The 12833-nt window shown below is 44.0% G+C and overlaps 1 protein-coding gene across 2 annotated transcripts in view; it reads left to right on the top strand.

Annotated features, from left to right (window-relative positions):
* The window catches only part of RAB6A (RAB6A, member RAS oncogene family), a 56679-nt gene that overhangs the window by 36089 nt on the left and 7757 nt on the right, over positions 1–12833 (top strand). The window contains exons 3-6 of one of the 2 annotated variants that reach the window (XM_035570374.2): positions 4042–4095; positions 5475–5580; positions 7629–7740; positions 8900–8993. In XM_035570374.2, coding sequence (XP_035426267.1) covers positions 4042–4095; positions 5475–5580; positions 7629–7740; positions 8900–8993 — 366 coding nt within the window. Of the gene's footprint in view, positions 1–4041; positions 4096–5474; positions 5581–5647; positions 5754–7628; positions 7741–8899; positions 8994–12833 lie in introns of both variants that reach the window. The other variant, XM_035570375.2, reaches the window with a different exon arrangement.

Below are 12833 nucleotides of genomic sequence, written 5' to 3'. Positions count from 1 at the left end.
GTTGAATTCCAGAGGAGCAATTTTTGTCAGCCGCTCCCAAATTTTATAGCTTGCCACCTTTCCAGGCTCATCCTAAAAGTACTTTAGTTTCATAAACTAAAGACTTTAGTTTCATAAACTAAAGTGGGTCTTCTCCAAGCAAAAGCTTGCTTCATGGCTTGATTGCACTTGGTGATGTTCCATATTTGCTAAACTGAGAAAATCTGTTCCCTGACGGATGTGAAGGATTTTTTAGAGAGGTGGGAGGAGAAGGTAATGGGAAAAAGGCACAAAAAAGCTGTGTCTCTTTTGTTACTTAGTGTCTACCCGAGTATCTCTTGATTAAATCTCTTTACCCATTAATGATTTCCTTCCTGCCTCCTCAGTAATTCCTCACTGCTGCTGCTAGGCAAGTTGGGCAGAGTGAGATGTAAGTTCTCACTTAACGACAGGAAAAGCAAAGCTTCTATGGTGTAGGAGGGCAAGAGTACACATCATTGCTCCCAAGGGAGCAAACATCCTTTCAAATTCTACCCACTGTAATTACATGGACATGTGAATGCAGTTCTTTTATTTAATCTGTGTTTTTTTTTTTTTCCCCACAGTATTTTTCTTTCAGGTCTACTCCTTTTCTCTGCGGAGCTTGCGTCCTAGTTCTTTCTTGAAGAGGTTTGACCCTCTGTGCTTTATGATAATATTGTAGTCTCCATGGGAAGCTGGTCTGACATAATATACTAAATGATTGCAAAATGAGCGAGTGGGACTTAAAACAGTGAGAAATCTTGAGGGTTTACCAAACAGCTTCAATTTTGCTGTCACTGGTGTGCGCTTATTTTGCGTGTTAATGTACTTGGGATAGCGTCATTCATCCAAAGACCTCTGTTCTACTGGAGTCATGACCGAGGTAGGGAAATATGGCCTATTTTGATAGAGCTCGAGAAGGAATGAGTCATAAGAATGGAAGTAACTCAGCCAAAATCACGTCATGTTAGTGTCACCTCGATGCCCAGGATTTTATAGAGACCTCTCAAAGCCAAGTACTCGACCGATAATGTGTATGGAAAACTGTACATGGTTAACTGCAGCTGTAGGTTAGCTGATGGATGATTTGCTCTTTCTGGACATTTCTGATAAATTTTGAATGCGTGTTTTCCGAAAGCTGCCACAACCTATCATTTGAACAAGGCTTTTTGTGTTCAGCTGGTAAAAATAGCAAGCTGCCGGTTAATAAATTCTGTGCTGTACATTGCTTTCCTTTTCGCTTGCTGCTAGATAAAAGGAGTTCAGCTGTTGCCCATATAGCTTATTAATAAGCTGTTTTTATGAAAGCAGCGTTGGTGAATGAACCAAGAACTCGCTGTACTGTGTCGAGCCCAAACGCCTGGAATAAAATCGTGCCATTGGTGTTTTCTGTATTACCAGGAGAGATTCTTCTCCGCGGACGTGCTGGGAGAGGTTTTCCTTGTTCTGTGGCACTGTGTGCGATGCATAATGAAAGACCGGCGTTGGCAAACACGATGACTCCGTGTTATGCAAGAGGAAAACTAGAAGCCACGCTTCCCTTTAGCTTCAGCCTCTTGGAGGAAAGGAGGGGAGGACGCTGCTGAGTTGGAGCGCTGGCCTGTGACTGGGCCTGGTTCTTGCTGTGCCTCAGGCTCCTCGCATAGTCCTGGCTCATTCTGCGTCAGCAAGTGTGGTCTATAAAATGGTGTCCTTCTTAGACAGTAGGGATGTGAGGATAGCTGGATTAAACACTGTTCTGATGCCCATCCACAGTGTGGCCCACCTGAGCGTCTGTGTTGGGCTTGTAGACTTTAGATTTCCAGTTGGGCCTCGCAGTACCTCTCATCCATGGAGAGCATGCTTAATTATTGTTTGTCCTGTGTACACAGCCTTTCAACAAGTGGATTAAACCCGCCTCCCTCTTAATTAGGGTAGCTAGCTTCATTTCACAGAACCATTTGTGACAACGGTTTTATGTCCGTGTATTTTGTCCTGTCAGGAAGCAGTCTTTTTCTCCACTCATACATTGCACAGCTCTTCCTTACGACCGATCTGGGAAGATTCCCCAAGCTTTTCTCCTCCTTTTTGTCAGGACTGTGACAAAATGTCTGTTAGTAGCTTACCTTTTTTAGTACAAGTCTGGGGTGGGGAGTGCCTGACTCCTCTCCTTGCCGTCTGCTCCTGGTTCTTCTCCGTATCCTTGTGAGACGCTCAGAACAGTACAGGTGGACAAACGCATCTGGCTCTCAGTTGTGTAATTCTTAAATGCAATTATTAAATGTAATTTAATATTAATAAATCTCATGTAATTCTTAGAGCTGGTAGGGGCTTAGAAACAAGAGCTTTGTCGCAGCCTGGAAGTGAGGGACCTGCCAGCCTGTTTTCTCAGCACGATCAGCGCAAATATTTTCATTGCCAGGATCTAAAGTAAGTGTTGAGCCTGGCCTTTCTGTCCCATCTCCCACGTTACGAGTGTTCACGTGCAGGAGTCTCGCTGGCCTGACGGAGCTGTGCAGCATTTCCAGCAGGCGCACGGGGACTTGTTACGGCGGTGAGGAAGCTGCTGGGCGCGAGGAGGGCCGAGGTAGGGGATGAGGCAGGTTCAGGCCGTGCAGCTGATGTCCCAGCTCTTACTGAGAGCAGAGAAAATCTGAGTCTGGGAGCTCGTCAGCCACAACGGGATGGTGACTTGTGTGGTGTGAGATCCCAGGGGCTTTGTAGCTTTTCTTCTGTGAAGGCAAATCAAGTAGCCACAAGGGAAAACAGAAGCGTCTTTGAGGCAGTCGTAGAGCAGTACCCCTTCCCCAAACAATACAACACAGAAGCAGAAGGGAGGCATATTGCTCTGTTAGCCTTGTAAGGCTTCTCGTGTCCCATCTTTCAGTGCCATCTGTCTGAACTGGTAACGTCACGGCTCATGAGGACGGGTGAAAATCACTGGGTAGCCATGTCGGGACCCTCCAGGTTTTGTTGTTCCTGCCTGTGTCACTTCAAAACTGCTGTCCTGATCCAGCCAGGAAAGTTTGCTTTCAGATGTGTAAGGCTTAGTTGCAAGTGGAAATTCAGGTCTGTTTGCCCTCAAGCAGGCTGGTCGACTCTATTCTTTATTCCTACCTCCTAAAATATCTGACAGAACACAGGGACTTAATTATGATAATATATAATGATGGCATAATAGAAGTCTAACAATATAAGGCATATACAGTAAAACAAACTCTCCGCTAGAAATTCCTGCTTCAACATGGGAGGGGGGGAAGTCAAATCTTTTTGTCTTAGCTGACACTTGTCTATTATTATTATTATTTTTAATCAATTTATTTGGATTAGCTTTTAGGCTCTACTGATGTTGCTGAGGGTGCAGCTGCTTGAGGTGCTTGGTGTCCTGCTGAATCCTGGGCACTCCTTTAGCCTCAGCTCAGTTGTTTCCCTGATGCAAATGAACCCTTAGAGCTTGGATTTGCTCGATGCAGCCATGAAATATGGGGAGAAGATATTTAAAAAGCAGCTCTTGAAAGCACTTAGTAGTGCTTTCCTCTTTTCTTTCTCTTAAACACATTTGGATGTTCTACGCGAAGCTCCCACTAGCGTCTAGCAGCTCGGATGCAGTCGTGCTGCCGTGAGCTGTAGGATTAGCTGAACATTATTAGAGAATTGTTGGGGTGTGTGCATGCATGTGCTCTTGTGCTGCTGCAGATGTGAAGCTGCCCACCTTAGCCTTGATGAAAAAGGCTTGAAGTGAAGGTACGTGGTTCAGCTGATGGACACTAGAATACTTGCACAGGAATCCTTGCTGATCCCCGTATGATTGTGTGGATTAAGTTGTCAGATAAATTAAGGTTAAGGTTAACAACTTCTTGTGTTTACGATACTGTGCCAGTTATGGATATTAAAGAAACTCCTAAACGAATCTTAGTGCAACATCCTGAAAGTAAGAAAACATGGTTTTTTTTTTGCAGATCCACTACAGTTGTGGCAGAAATGCTCGCTCCCCTGAAAACTGCTGCAGTTATTCTGGTAGTTCATTTGAAGGTTTTCTCTTTTTTTTTTCTTTCCCTCCAGGCAACAATTGGCATTGACTTCTTATCGAAAACCATGTATTTGGAGGATCGAACAGTGAGTAAGATTTTCGTTGGCACTGCTCTGTGTACAGTAGGAACGAGGATCAGCATCTGCTGTGATTGTGCAGCACGCGGTTCTGAGATCGCTTGGAAGGACAAGCTTGAGCCTTCACCTACCAGCTGCTTCCAGGCTGACAGGCGCTGTGCAGACAGCTCCCTTCCCTCGTTGGGGAAAGGAGAAATCGCCACGGGCTCGTCTGCGGAGGGCTCGGGAGTGCCAGTTTGCAAGTGGCAGAAGCTGCTCTGCTGTCTTCTTTTTTTCTGGAGAAAGCTTATGTGGCTAGTTTGCGTCACGGTGGGAGGTTGGAGAAGGGGGCCACACTTAACCCCTTCAGCTTTTGAAGGACACAATACAGTTTGCCGAATGTTGCCAGTTTGTAGCTAGCTCATTAGTCCTTAACATGACTTATTTAAATAGGGAAAGGTTGCCTTCAGTAGTAACCCACAAATTATGCTTGTTACTTAGCTTGGTGCAGCTCTAGTTCCTGAAATGAAATCACTGCTCTCTGGAAGAAAGTCTGTGGTTTAAAATTAGCTCAGATCCTTCATTAAGAAGTTCCCTTCATTAAGAAGTTCAGTTCAGCTGCTTGCAGAAGCAAGTTGAGCAGCGCTGCATAAGCTTACGGTTTTGTATAAACCCACAATGAATGTGATTGCATTAAAAGTGCTGAGATTAAAAGTGATGAGAGATGGTCTTTCTGTAGCAAAACGACTCTTGCACATCTTTCCATACACGTTGCTTTTAGTATTTCTTGCCTTTTCTTTCAGAACCTTGCTGGTAAGAGACGTTAAACCTCATCTGTGCGCATGTTAATTTAAAATGTGGCTAAGGCTTAAATACAGAATGTAACTAGCATTTTATCCTCCTTGAAAAATTCACGTTAGTAGCTTCTCCAGTGCTTTGGCAGCAGCTGAAGGTTTTTCCTTTAGAGGTGTGGTGTGGGGCCGGATTCTTCCACCAGCAACCGTCCTCCAGGCTGCTGGAGAGTTACGTGCTCGAGTCCCGCGGGAGGATAGCAGCAGAGCATGAAAACCTTGTGTAGGCAGAACTGCAGGTGAATATTTGCCTTAGTTACCTTGTTGCTCCTTTCCCTTTGAAAGCTGAGCAATCCCATTTCTCCCCTTCTGGAAGGAAAACGTTTTTGAAGAGAGAAGAGAGCAGAAAGGGAAGATAGGTGCACATATGCCAGTTTGGCTGCTACAGGTGCTTGGGAGAGATTGCTGTAAAGGAGGAGACAGTTTGCAGCTGCTCCCAGTCCCCAGTCATCTCCTGCATGAGTTCATATTTTTCTTTAGCTTTTTCAAAAAGTGCGATTTATTTACTCTTTTATTTTTAGTGGCAGTTTGGCTTTTTTAATTTTCTCCCACCCACAGATCAGGTTGCAGCTGTGGGATACTGCGGGTCAGGAACGTTTCCGTAGCCTCATTCCCAGTTACATCCGTGACTCTGCTGCTGCTGTAGTAGTTTACGATATCACAAGTAGGTATATTGCACTGGGTTTGACCTTTTTTCTTATTTTTCTTGCTTGTTTGACTGATTTTGTTAGGTACGATTGCAATTATGGGACACAGCAGGTCAAGAACGGTTCAGGAGCTTGATTCCTAGCTACATTCGTGACTCCACTGTTGCAGTTGTTGTTTATGATATCACAAGTGAGTGGGGGGAATTCTGCATTTCTAATACTCTGCCCTTTCCATCCTTTAGCCTAGCTTTGCATGTCCTATCACAGCCATGTGCTTGTTCTTCATTCTGGCATGAAAAAAAGACGTTTTCTTTTATCGTAGTTAAATTTTAAGCTAGCCACCCAATCACTGCTGTCGTAACGTATGAACTGTCTCATAAACGCCCTCGTTTTGTAACCCTTTCCTATCATATCCTCCTGAAGCCTTGAGTCCTGGCTGGTCTTGCTGCACTTTTACCCCATTTCATCAGCTTTTCGATCACGGTATGACCTGTGATTTTTGGTCTCAAACACCTGACTCACGTTCGTAGATGTCTGAATTCTCAATTTAGACTTTGCACTGGTAGCCGTAGCTTGCTTCACTCCATCTGCCCCCCCCTCCCCACAAGGTTTGGGCATGGGCTGGGGGGAAAGTGCATTAACCTCACATTTTCATTTGAATCAATCACTTTCACGTTTTGCAATATGTGCGACTTACCCCTAAGCCCTTACCCTTTTAACAATTGCTCTTTCATTTCTTACTAAGGTACGTACATTTTTGTGAACTAAAATATTAGTGCTTTCTTCAACTCTTCTTCTTCTGTCCCTCCCCTCAGTCCAGAGACCCCTGATTTACTAGGTTTCAGTGTTTTCAAAGAGCAGAAATTTGGTGTAGAAGAATTAAACCTGTAGACATTTTCAGTTCTAAACTAGAACTGACGGAGAGCAATGGCCTAGATCTATACAAATGCAAAAGAGCTTGTCCTTTGATTTATAAATATTAGAAGATTATAGCAGGAATAGGGGCTTTACCTATAAAATCTTTAGTTGTTAAAAATAGCGCTTTCATTTGAGCTAAAATTGCAAGTTAGCTGTGAACCTCGGAGTTTTTTCTTACCGACCTAGCAAATTCAATCTTACTGAGTAGTAAAGAGACAAATTAAGACACTGGCAAATGATCAAGTCTTGCCTGTCTGGCATGCAATATATTACGATGCAGTAGAAGCCATTAAAAAAAATCAATTACTGTCGAGAACTGCTGCAGAGCCCCCATTTTCTAAGTGCTGAAAACTACTTAGGCAACTCAGATGCTCTTGGGTGGCTGACTGGCAAATGCTGAGCTCTGTGGCAGTTTTCCTTATGGGAAAAGGAAACGTCTTTACAAACATGCTGTCTCGTTAGAGCAGGGTAGCTTCCTAAAATTACCTTCCCTCTTTTAAGGACGTATCATTAAGAAAAAGTTCCTGTGGACACGTTAAATTTCTGTTTCTTGTTCCATGCAAACGAACTATTTGGAACTCAGTGTTCAACAGTGCAGGACTTGCTGGTAGGGTTTTATAACCCTGATATTTCCTAGGGAAAACCCTAAACCTAGCAAGTGAGAAGTGATTAAGCTGTACAAAACGCGTAGCTGGTATTAAATACCTTTGAGAGGCAGTGAAACCGTAGGAGCCTCTTGCTGTAGGTGCATAAGTTATGAGCAGTTTAGAACAAAGGGCACCATCGTGTTGATCTCTGTACAAAAATCTACACAAAATTTTTGTTCAGCTGAACAAAATGGGAACTGGTCTAAAAGAACAATGAGACTTCTCATTTTTGATGCTGTCAAATCCAAGTTATAGATCAACCCCGTTCGTTAGAGGTGAATTCCACGCCAGGGAGCGAAGTTACTAGCCCATTTGAAGTTAATGCCAAAGCTTTCCTACACGTCAGCGTGGGGCACTTAGGGTTTCGCTTGCTGGTTCTTCATCACCTTATTATGCCAATTCCAGAGAATACGAAGCTTCTGTATGAGACTTTGAGATGTGTTAGCGGTGAAATGTGAAGAATATCTGCAGTGATAATCCTCTCCACTGTTCTCTGTTAGATGTAAACTCGTTCCAGCAAACAACAAAATGGATCGATGATGTCAGAACGGAAAGGGGCAGCGATGTCATCATCATGCTGGTGGGAAATAAAACAGATCTAGCAGATAAGAGGTACGGAGGAATAACTCATTTTTTGGATGCTTTTCTTAGCCTGATGTTATTTTCTCCAAGATGATTATTTTAAAAGGAACACTTCTATTTTCTTCCAAAATGCTCAAGTTTGTTTTAACTGTGCTGGAGGTGGCAGTGACCAGATAAATCCAGATCTTTAAACTCCTCTCTTTCAGGCAAGCCCAAGTTTGCAGCACAATGCTATGAATGAGTGAGAAACTGTGACCCAGTTGTTCAGGTGTCAGGAGAGAACAGGACGTTAAAAGCAACCTGCATCAGTGAATGAATAAGCTGAAGTGGTTACAAATACTCAGACTTAATAAATTTGCTCCGGTACAAGTGATAGGTGCAAGTAATCCTCCCATTTAAAAGTCTACAAGGTGTTTTCCTAAGTTTGCAGACTGAAATATTTTTATTAGAAGGTGTGCATCCTCAGCTTTAGCTGTGTACTCTGCTTATTCTGGGTTTATGGTACTGCTAACACGGAGTAAAAAGCCATAAAAATGTAAAACTAAAGCATGAAATGAAAGTATTCTGTATTTGATTGGAATCCCTGTTTTCTCAGAATAGCTTGTGACCCTTCAGATTTATAAAATCTATTATATAAGATCTATAAACATCCCATTAAAAACTGTTCTGTCTCTCTCACACTCACGCACACGCACAGATGCCTCATGATTTTTGTTTGGAAGCTCCTGAACCAAAGTTTTCTCCAGATTTAGCAGACTGCTTAACTGGGGGGACACCTGGGTGGGGGGAAAACAACAAAAGTTGTTTGATATGAGATGCTTGTGCTTGGTCCTCTGTTAAAATAGTTCCGTAGCCTGCAAGTTGATGATTGTTATTGGGTATCAAAGTCTTTCAGTTGCTGCCTTTTCAAGCATAAAAGCACAGCTTCCTGGACAGGGACTTAAGGAGCCTCACTGGCCCTCTCAGCTGCTTTATTTTGGGAGCCAGGTGTGCCACTGAAGTCCATCTAATACGATGAAATGGTTATGCTAGTGCAGAGCTATGCTCAAAATGTGGCATCTGTGTGCAGGGAAAAGCATTAAATGCTTTGAGAACTGTAACGTAGGAGCCATCTCCTTGGGTTAAAGACAACAACCTAAATTCTCAAGGTGTCTGTCTGTTTTTTCTGATTCTGTGTTATCTTCCCCAGACAAGTGTCCATTGAGGAAGGAGAAAGAAAAGCCAAAGAGCTGAATGTAATGTTCATCGAAACTAGTGCAAAAGCAGGATACAACGTAAAACAGGTGAGTAACGTGGTGCCTGCATCCAGCCCTCGGACATCTTCCATTAGCGCACCGCTGTGGAAATAAGATCTGCTCCTAGACATCGGGAAGTCTTTGCATAGGGTGTTAGAGGGACATTTGGAGTTCTTGCATAAAAAGCAAGATCGTGGAGTTAAATTGTTGGCTGAAGGATCCCTGACCTTGCAGCAAATGACTTGGAGCTTCTTTCCTCTTAGAAAAGAGGAATTCGGAAGGAGCTTTGCGGGTACAGAATCATGCCTTCCCAAATTCTTGTCGATGCAGCCCCTAACGGTGTTCAGATTGAAGGGATTTAAGCACCAACCCAAACCTGCTCAGTGAATGAACGTGGGCAAACCAACGTAGGAGAAATGTGATGGATTGAAATGCTTCTACTGTATAGTGAGGCAGCGGAAACTGGTGTTCCTGCTCTGTTGGAAGGCACTGAAGGTTCGAGCAAATGTTCTTGGATGGCTTAAGCTATTTATTTTCGTTAGATGATGAGTTGCTTTTGAATTAGGGAAAGCAGTGAGATGTCTTGTGAGCTGATGCAACTGCTTTGTGCTGCGAGATGAGCTGCAGCTCTTCAAACTTCATCCAGCAGGTCAGAATTTAATCAGTTGCGCTAACGAAGATAAATCACCCGGCAATCTGTGTGCTGGTAAAAGCAGTAAACACTACACAACTGATCTGGTGTTTACATGCCAGGGTTTTTGTTTGGGCTTGTTAGTTATGTCAGCAAATATGCTTACTGGGAGTTCCTGAATACAGAGCCAGAGCCGTACATCCCTCCCGGCTCAGCGGGGTACTGCTTTTTCATTGATCTTGCAATTTCTCATACGGAGCCACGACCACTAAAGCATTTGGCAGCCGGTGTTATGGCAGGAGGAAATAACTACTGCAAGCTGCAGAAGGCTTTCACTCTTGGGTACCTCCACAGAACGAGCACACGCACACGTGTGTGCGTAGATAAATATGTAAAAAATATAAATATATGTCTTTTAGAATCATGGGTTCAGGTCGGAAGGGGGCCTTATTTTATACATGTAGCTACTCAAGTAGCTCGCGTACAGGAGTTTGTAAGGAGCTGCTAAAACAGGTTTATAAATTACTTTGAGTATATGTGATAGATGGGACTAAAGGGTCTGTTATTAAAACGTCCCTTGACCTTGCGTATTAGTAGCAAAATTATTCCCTACGTAATGGAATAATTAGATGTGTTAACTCAGCGCTGCCTTTCCGTGCATTAGCGAGCATAAAAGGCGTTCGGTTCCAGGGTCCACCAATTATCATGCCACAACACAAAGGCTGCCTTGTAATTAAGGCTTCGATTTCCTGCTGGAGCCCTTGGTGTTTACTCGGAGCGGGGCGTGCATTTGGGAGCAGTTGCACTGAGAGGAATGGTGGTGCTGCAGCTCTGCTCCCTCTTTTCTTGAGGGAGCTGCCGTGCACCTGCGACGTTCCCAGAAGCGTGTCCAAGCCTGTAAAAGGTAGCTTGGGGCGTCTTTTGGGGCCGGTTAACGCTGGTTGGGTTGGGGGCCTGATGATTTGAGACGCGAGGGGAAAAATCTAGTATGCCTGTAGTCCATCTTAGCATGAAATACTGTCGTTTAAAAAAACGTGCGCTTTGTAAAGCCTCCACTGCCTTCCTTAAGGATGGTAGCTCCATTTAATACGTTACGAAGGAACCAACTTCACCTCCTTGCGTTTTGTGCTGAAGCCATTTAGGGATTGTGCTAATGAGCTTGTCAGAACATAAAGCCATTTCGGTAGCTGGAGCCTCACTTGCACTCTCTCTAGAGAAAATTCGTCGTTGTATAACGGAGGTCTAGACAAATTGTGCCTCTGATTTTAATTGCCAGGTTACGTGCTGTAAGGCTTCTTCAGTAAGGAAATAGGCTTGGTAATTCAGCTCCAGCAAAAAAAAAGGTGTTGGTGGGTAACCTGGGGGTGAGTTCCCCCTATTAAATTGCAGATTTGGTGTGCAGAGATGCAGTTCTTGTTCTTCACTAACATCATCAAACAGTATTATCCAAAAAAACCCGGGGCTGCTGCATATCCCTGCATCATAATCCATAGCGTGAAGCCTTGTCAGAATTGGACAGGAGGCAGATTTTAAGTGACTTTATCCTCTGTGCAAGATATCAAAACAAAAGATGTGAGTACTTATTGGAAAAGAACTAAAAGTGGATTTTTCTTCTAAATTCCGATGGCTGTATTGCAGACACGGACTGTGATTTTTAGGAACTTCAGAGCTATTTTATACTGTAGAATATTTGAAACTTTCATTTTTATTAGTTTAATAAGCACTTATTGAAACAACTCTCAATGGATAAGGCTTAAACCAGTAATCTAGTTCTTTATTTTCTTTGCAGCTTCTCTGTTGAATAGTCTGAAATTATTTTACTAACTTGCCAACGACTTCTTTTCCCAATGAAGCAGGAAAGTGTGGATACAGCTGCAGAATGGTACCATACCCATCTAAAATCTTCCATTAATAAGCTGAATGCAAGTTTGACTTCCCCATAACGTGATAATGTCGTTCCATAATACATCCTGATCCTGCAGAACAATTACTGTCCCAGTTAACTTTCATACGGGATTTTTAATTCGGGTCAAATTATTTTGGAAGGAGTCCATATTTAATGAGACACGAATGTACAAATTACGATCGCTTCGTGCCGGATATCAAATATTCATGTAAAGGTGAAGCTTGGACCAGTGACAAGTCATCGGTTTGTCCACTAGGTTATGGGTTAGGATTTAGCAATTACCGTGCAGTTTTCATACTAGATATGACTGAGATATGAACTGTTTTTTTCCTTCCATGCAAAGCTCTTGTCTGCCAGTATTGAAACGTCTCAGGCTGCTGAGGGAAGCACTGACAACCTACCCGGACAGCCCAGAAAACTCAATAAGATGTTTTTTTTTTTCCCAGTGCCCTCTCTTCCCAGCACAACGTCTGTCTCCTGGCCCTAAATGCTGTGCCCGGCTTCGAAGGCAGTGAACTGCAGAGCTGTGGTTCATGCAGGAGGTTTGGGATGGAGTTGGATCCCCAGTCCCCCGTTGTTTCTTTTGAATTTTTATCCCTTTCACGTCAGGGTTTTGGGTTCTCTGCAGTGTTGGATGTGTACATCTTGATGTTACCACCTCCAGATCTGTCTCATTTCGCTCTTGTGTGCCCCTTGGACGGCCCCCCACAGCCTCCTCGCTTCCCATCCTCTCCAGCACGTAGCTCTCTGTGAGTTCCAGCGTCACCTGTGTGCCTGAGTCCCGGAGCCATCACTTGCAGCCCAGCTGCCTTCTCTGCCCGATGCTGCCTGCAAGGTTGGCACATCAGCGTTTGCCCCACTATAAGGATAAAGAAGAAACTTAATTTCTTGTCCTGCTTGGGGAAAATAATGGCCGAGATTTTTTTTCACCTCCTTGGCTGTGGCACTGGTTTGCTGGCCTTCGTTCCGTACTTTTGACCGTGGGTGCTGCTTCTGGCTTCTCCTTCATCCTTTTCTGCAGGCAGGCAGCACTGAGGAGAGGGAAGGGTGCTGTACTACAGCTCTGAGCTCGCTGTAGCCATCCCACAAGTCCAGAATGGTTTTATTGCGTGCCTGTAGAAGGTGGGTTGCACCAACACGCATTTCAATGCCAGGATCTTCCACCAACAGAGAAATAAAGGGGCACATACTGAACATACTGCTGACAGGCTTTTTTAACTATTCCCCTGTGGGATGAGAGAAAACAGCTCGCTGTTGGTGCTGGGGGCTGAGGTGAGATGAGTGACCTCATGGTTTAGAGGCTCGGAGGCAGGTGTGCACGCAGCCTCTGCAGAGGAGTACAGAGGGTTTG

Source organism: Cygnus atratus, chromosome 1, assembly GCF_013377495.2.
Source record: "Cygnus atratus isolate AKBS03 ecotype Queensland, Australia chromosome 1, CAtr_DNAZoo_HiC_assembly, whole genome shotgun sequence".
Taxonomy (NCBI): Eukaryota; Metazoa; Chordata; class Aves; order Anseriformes; family Anatidae; genus Cygnus; species Cygnus atratus.
Note: the sequence above shows the minus strand (reverse complement) of the source record. Positions and strands in the feature narration are given on the sequence as shown.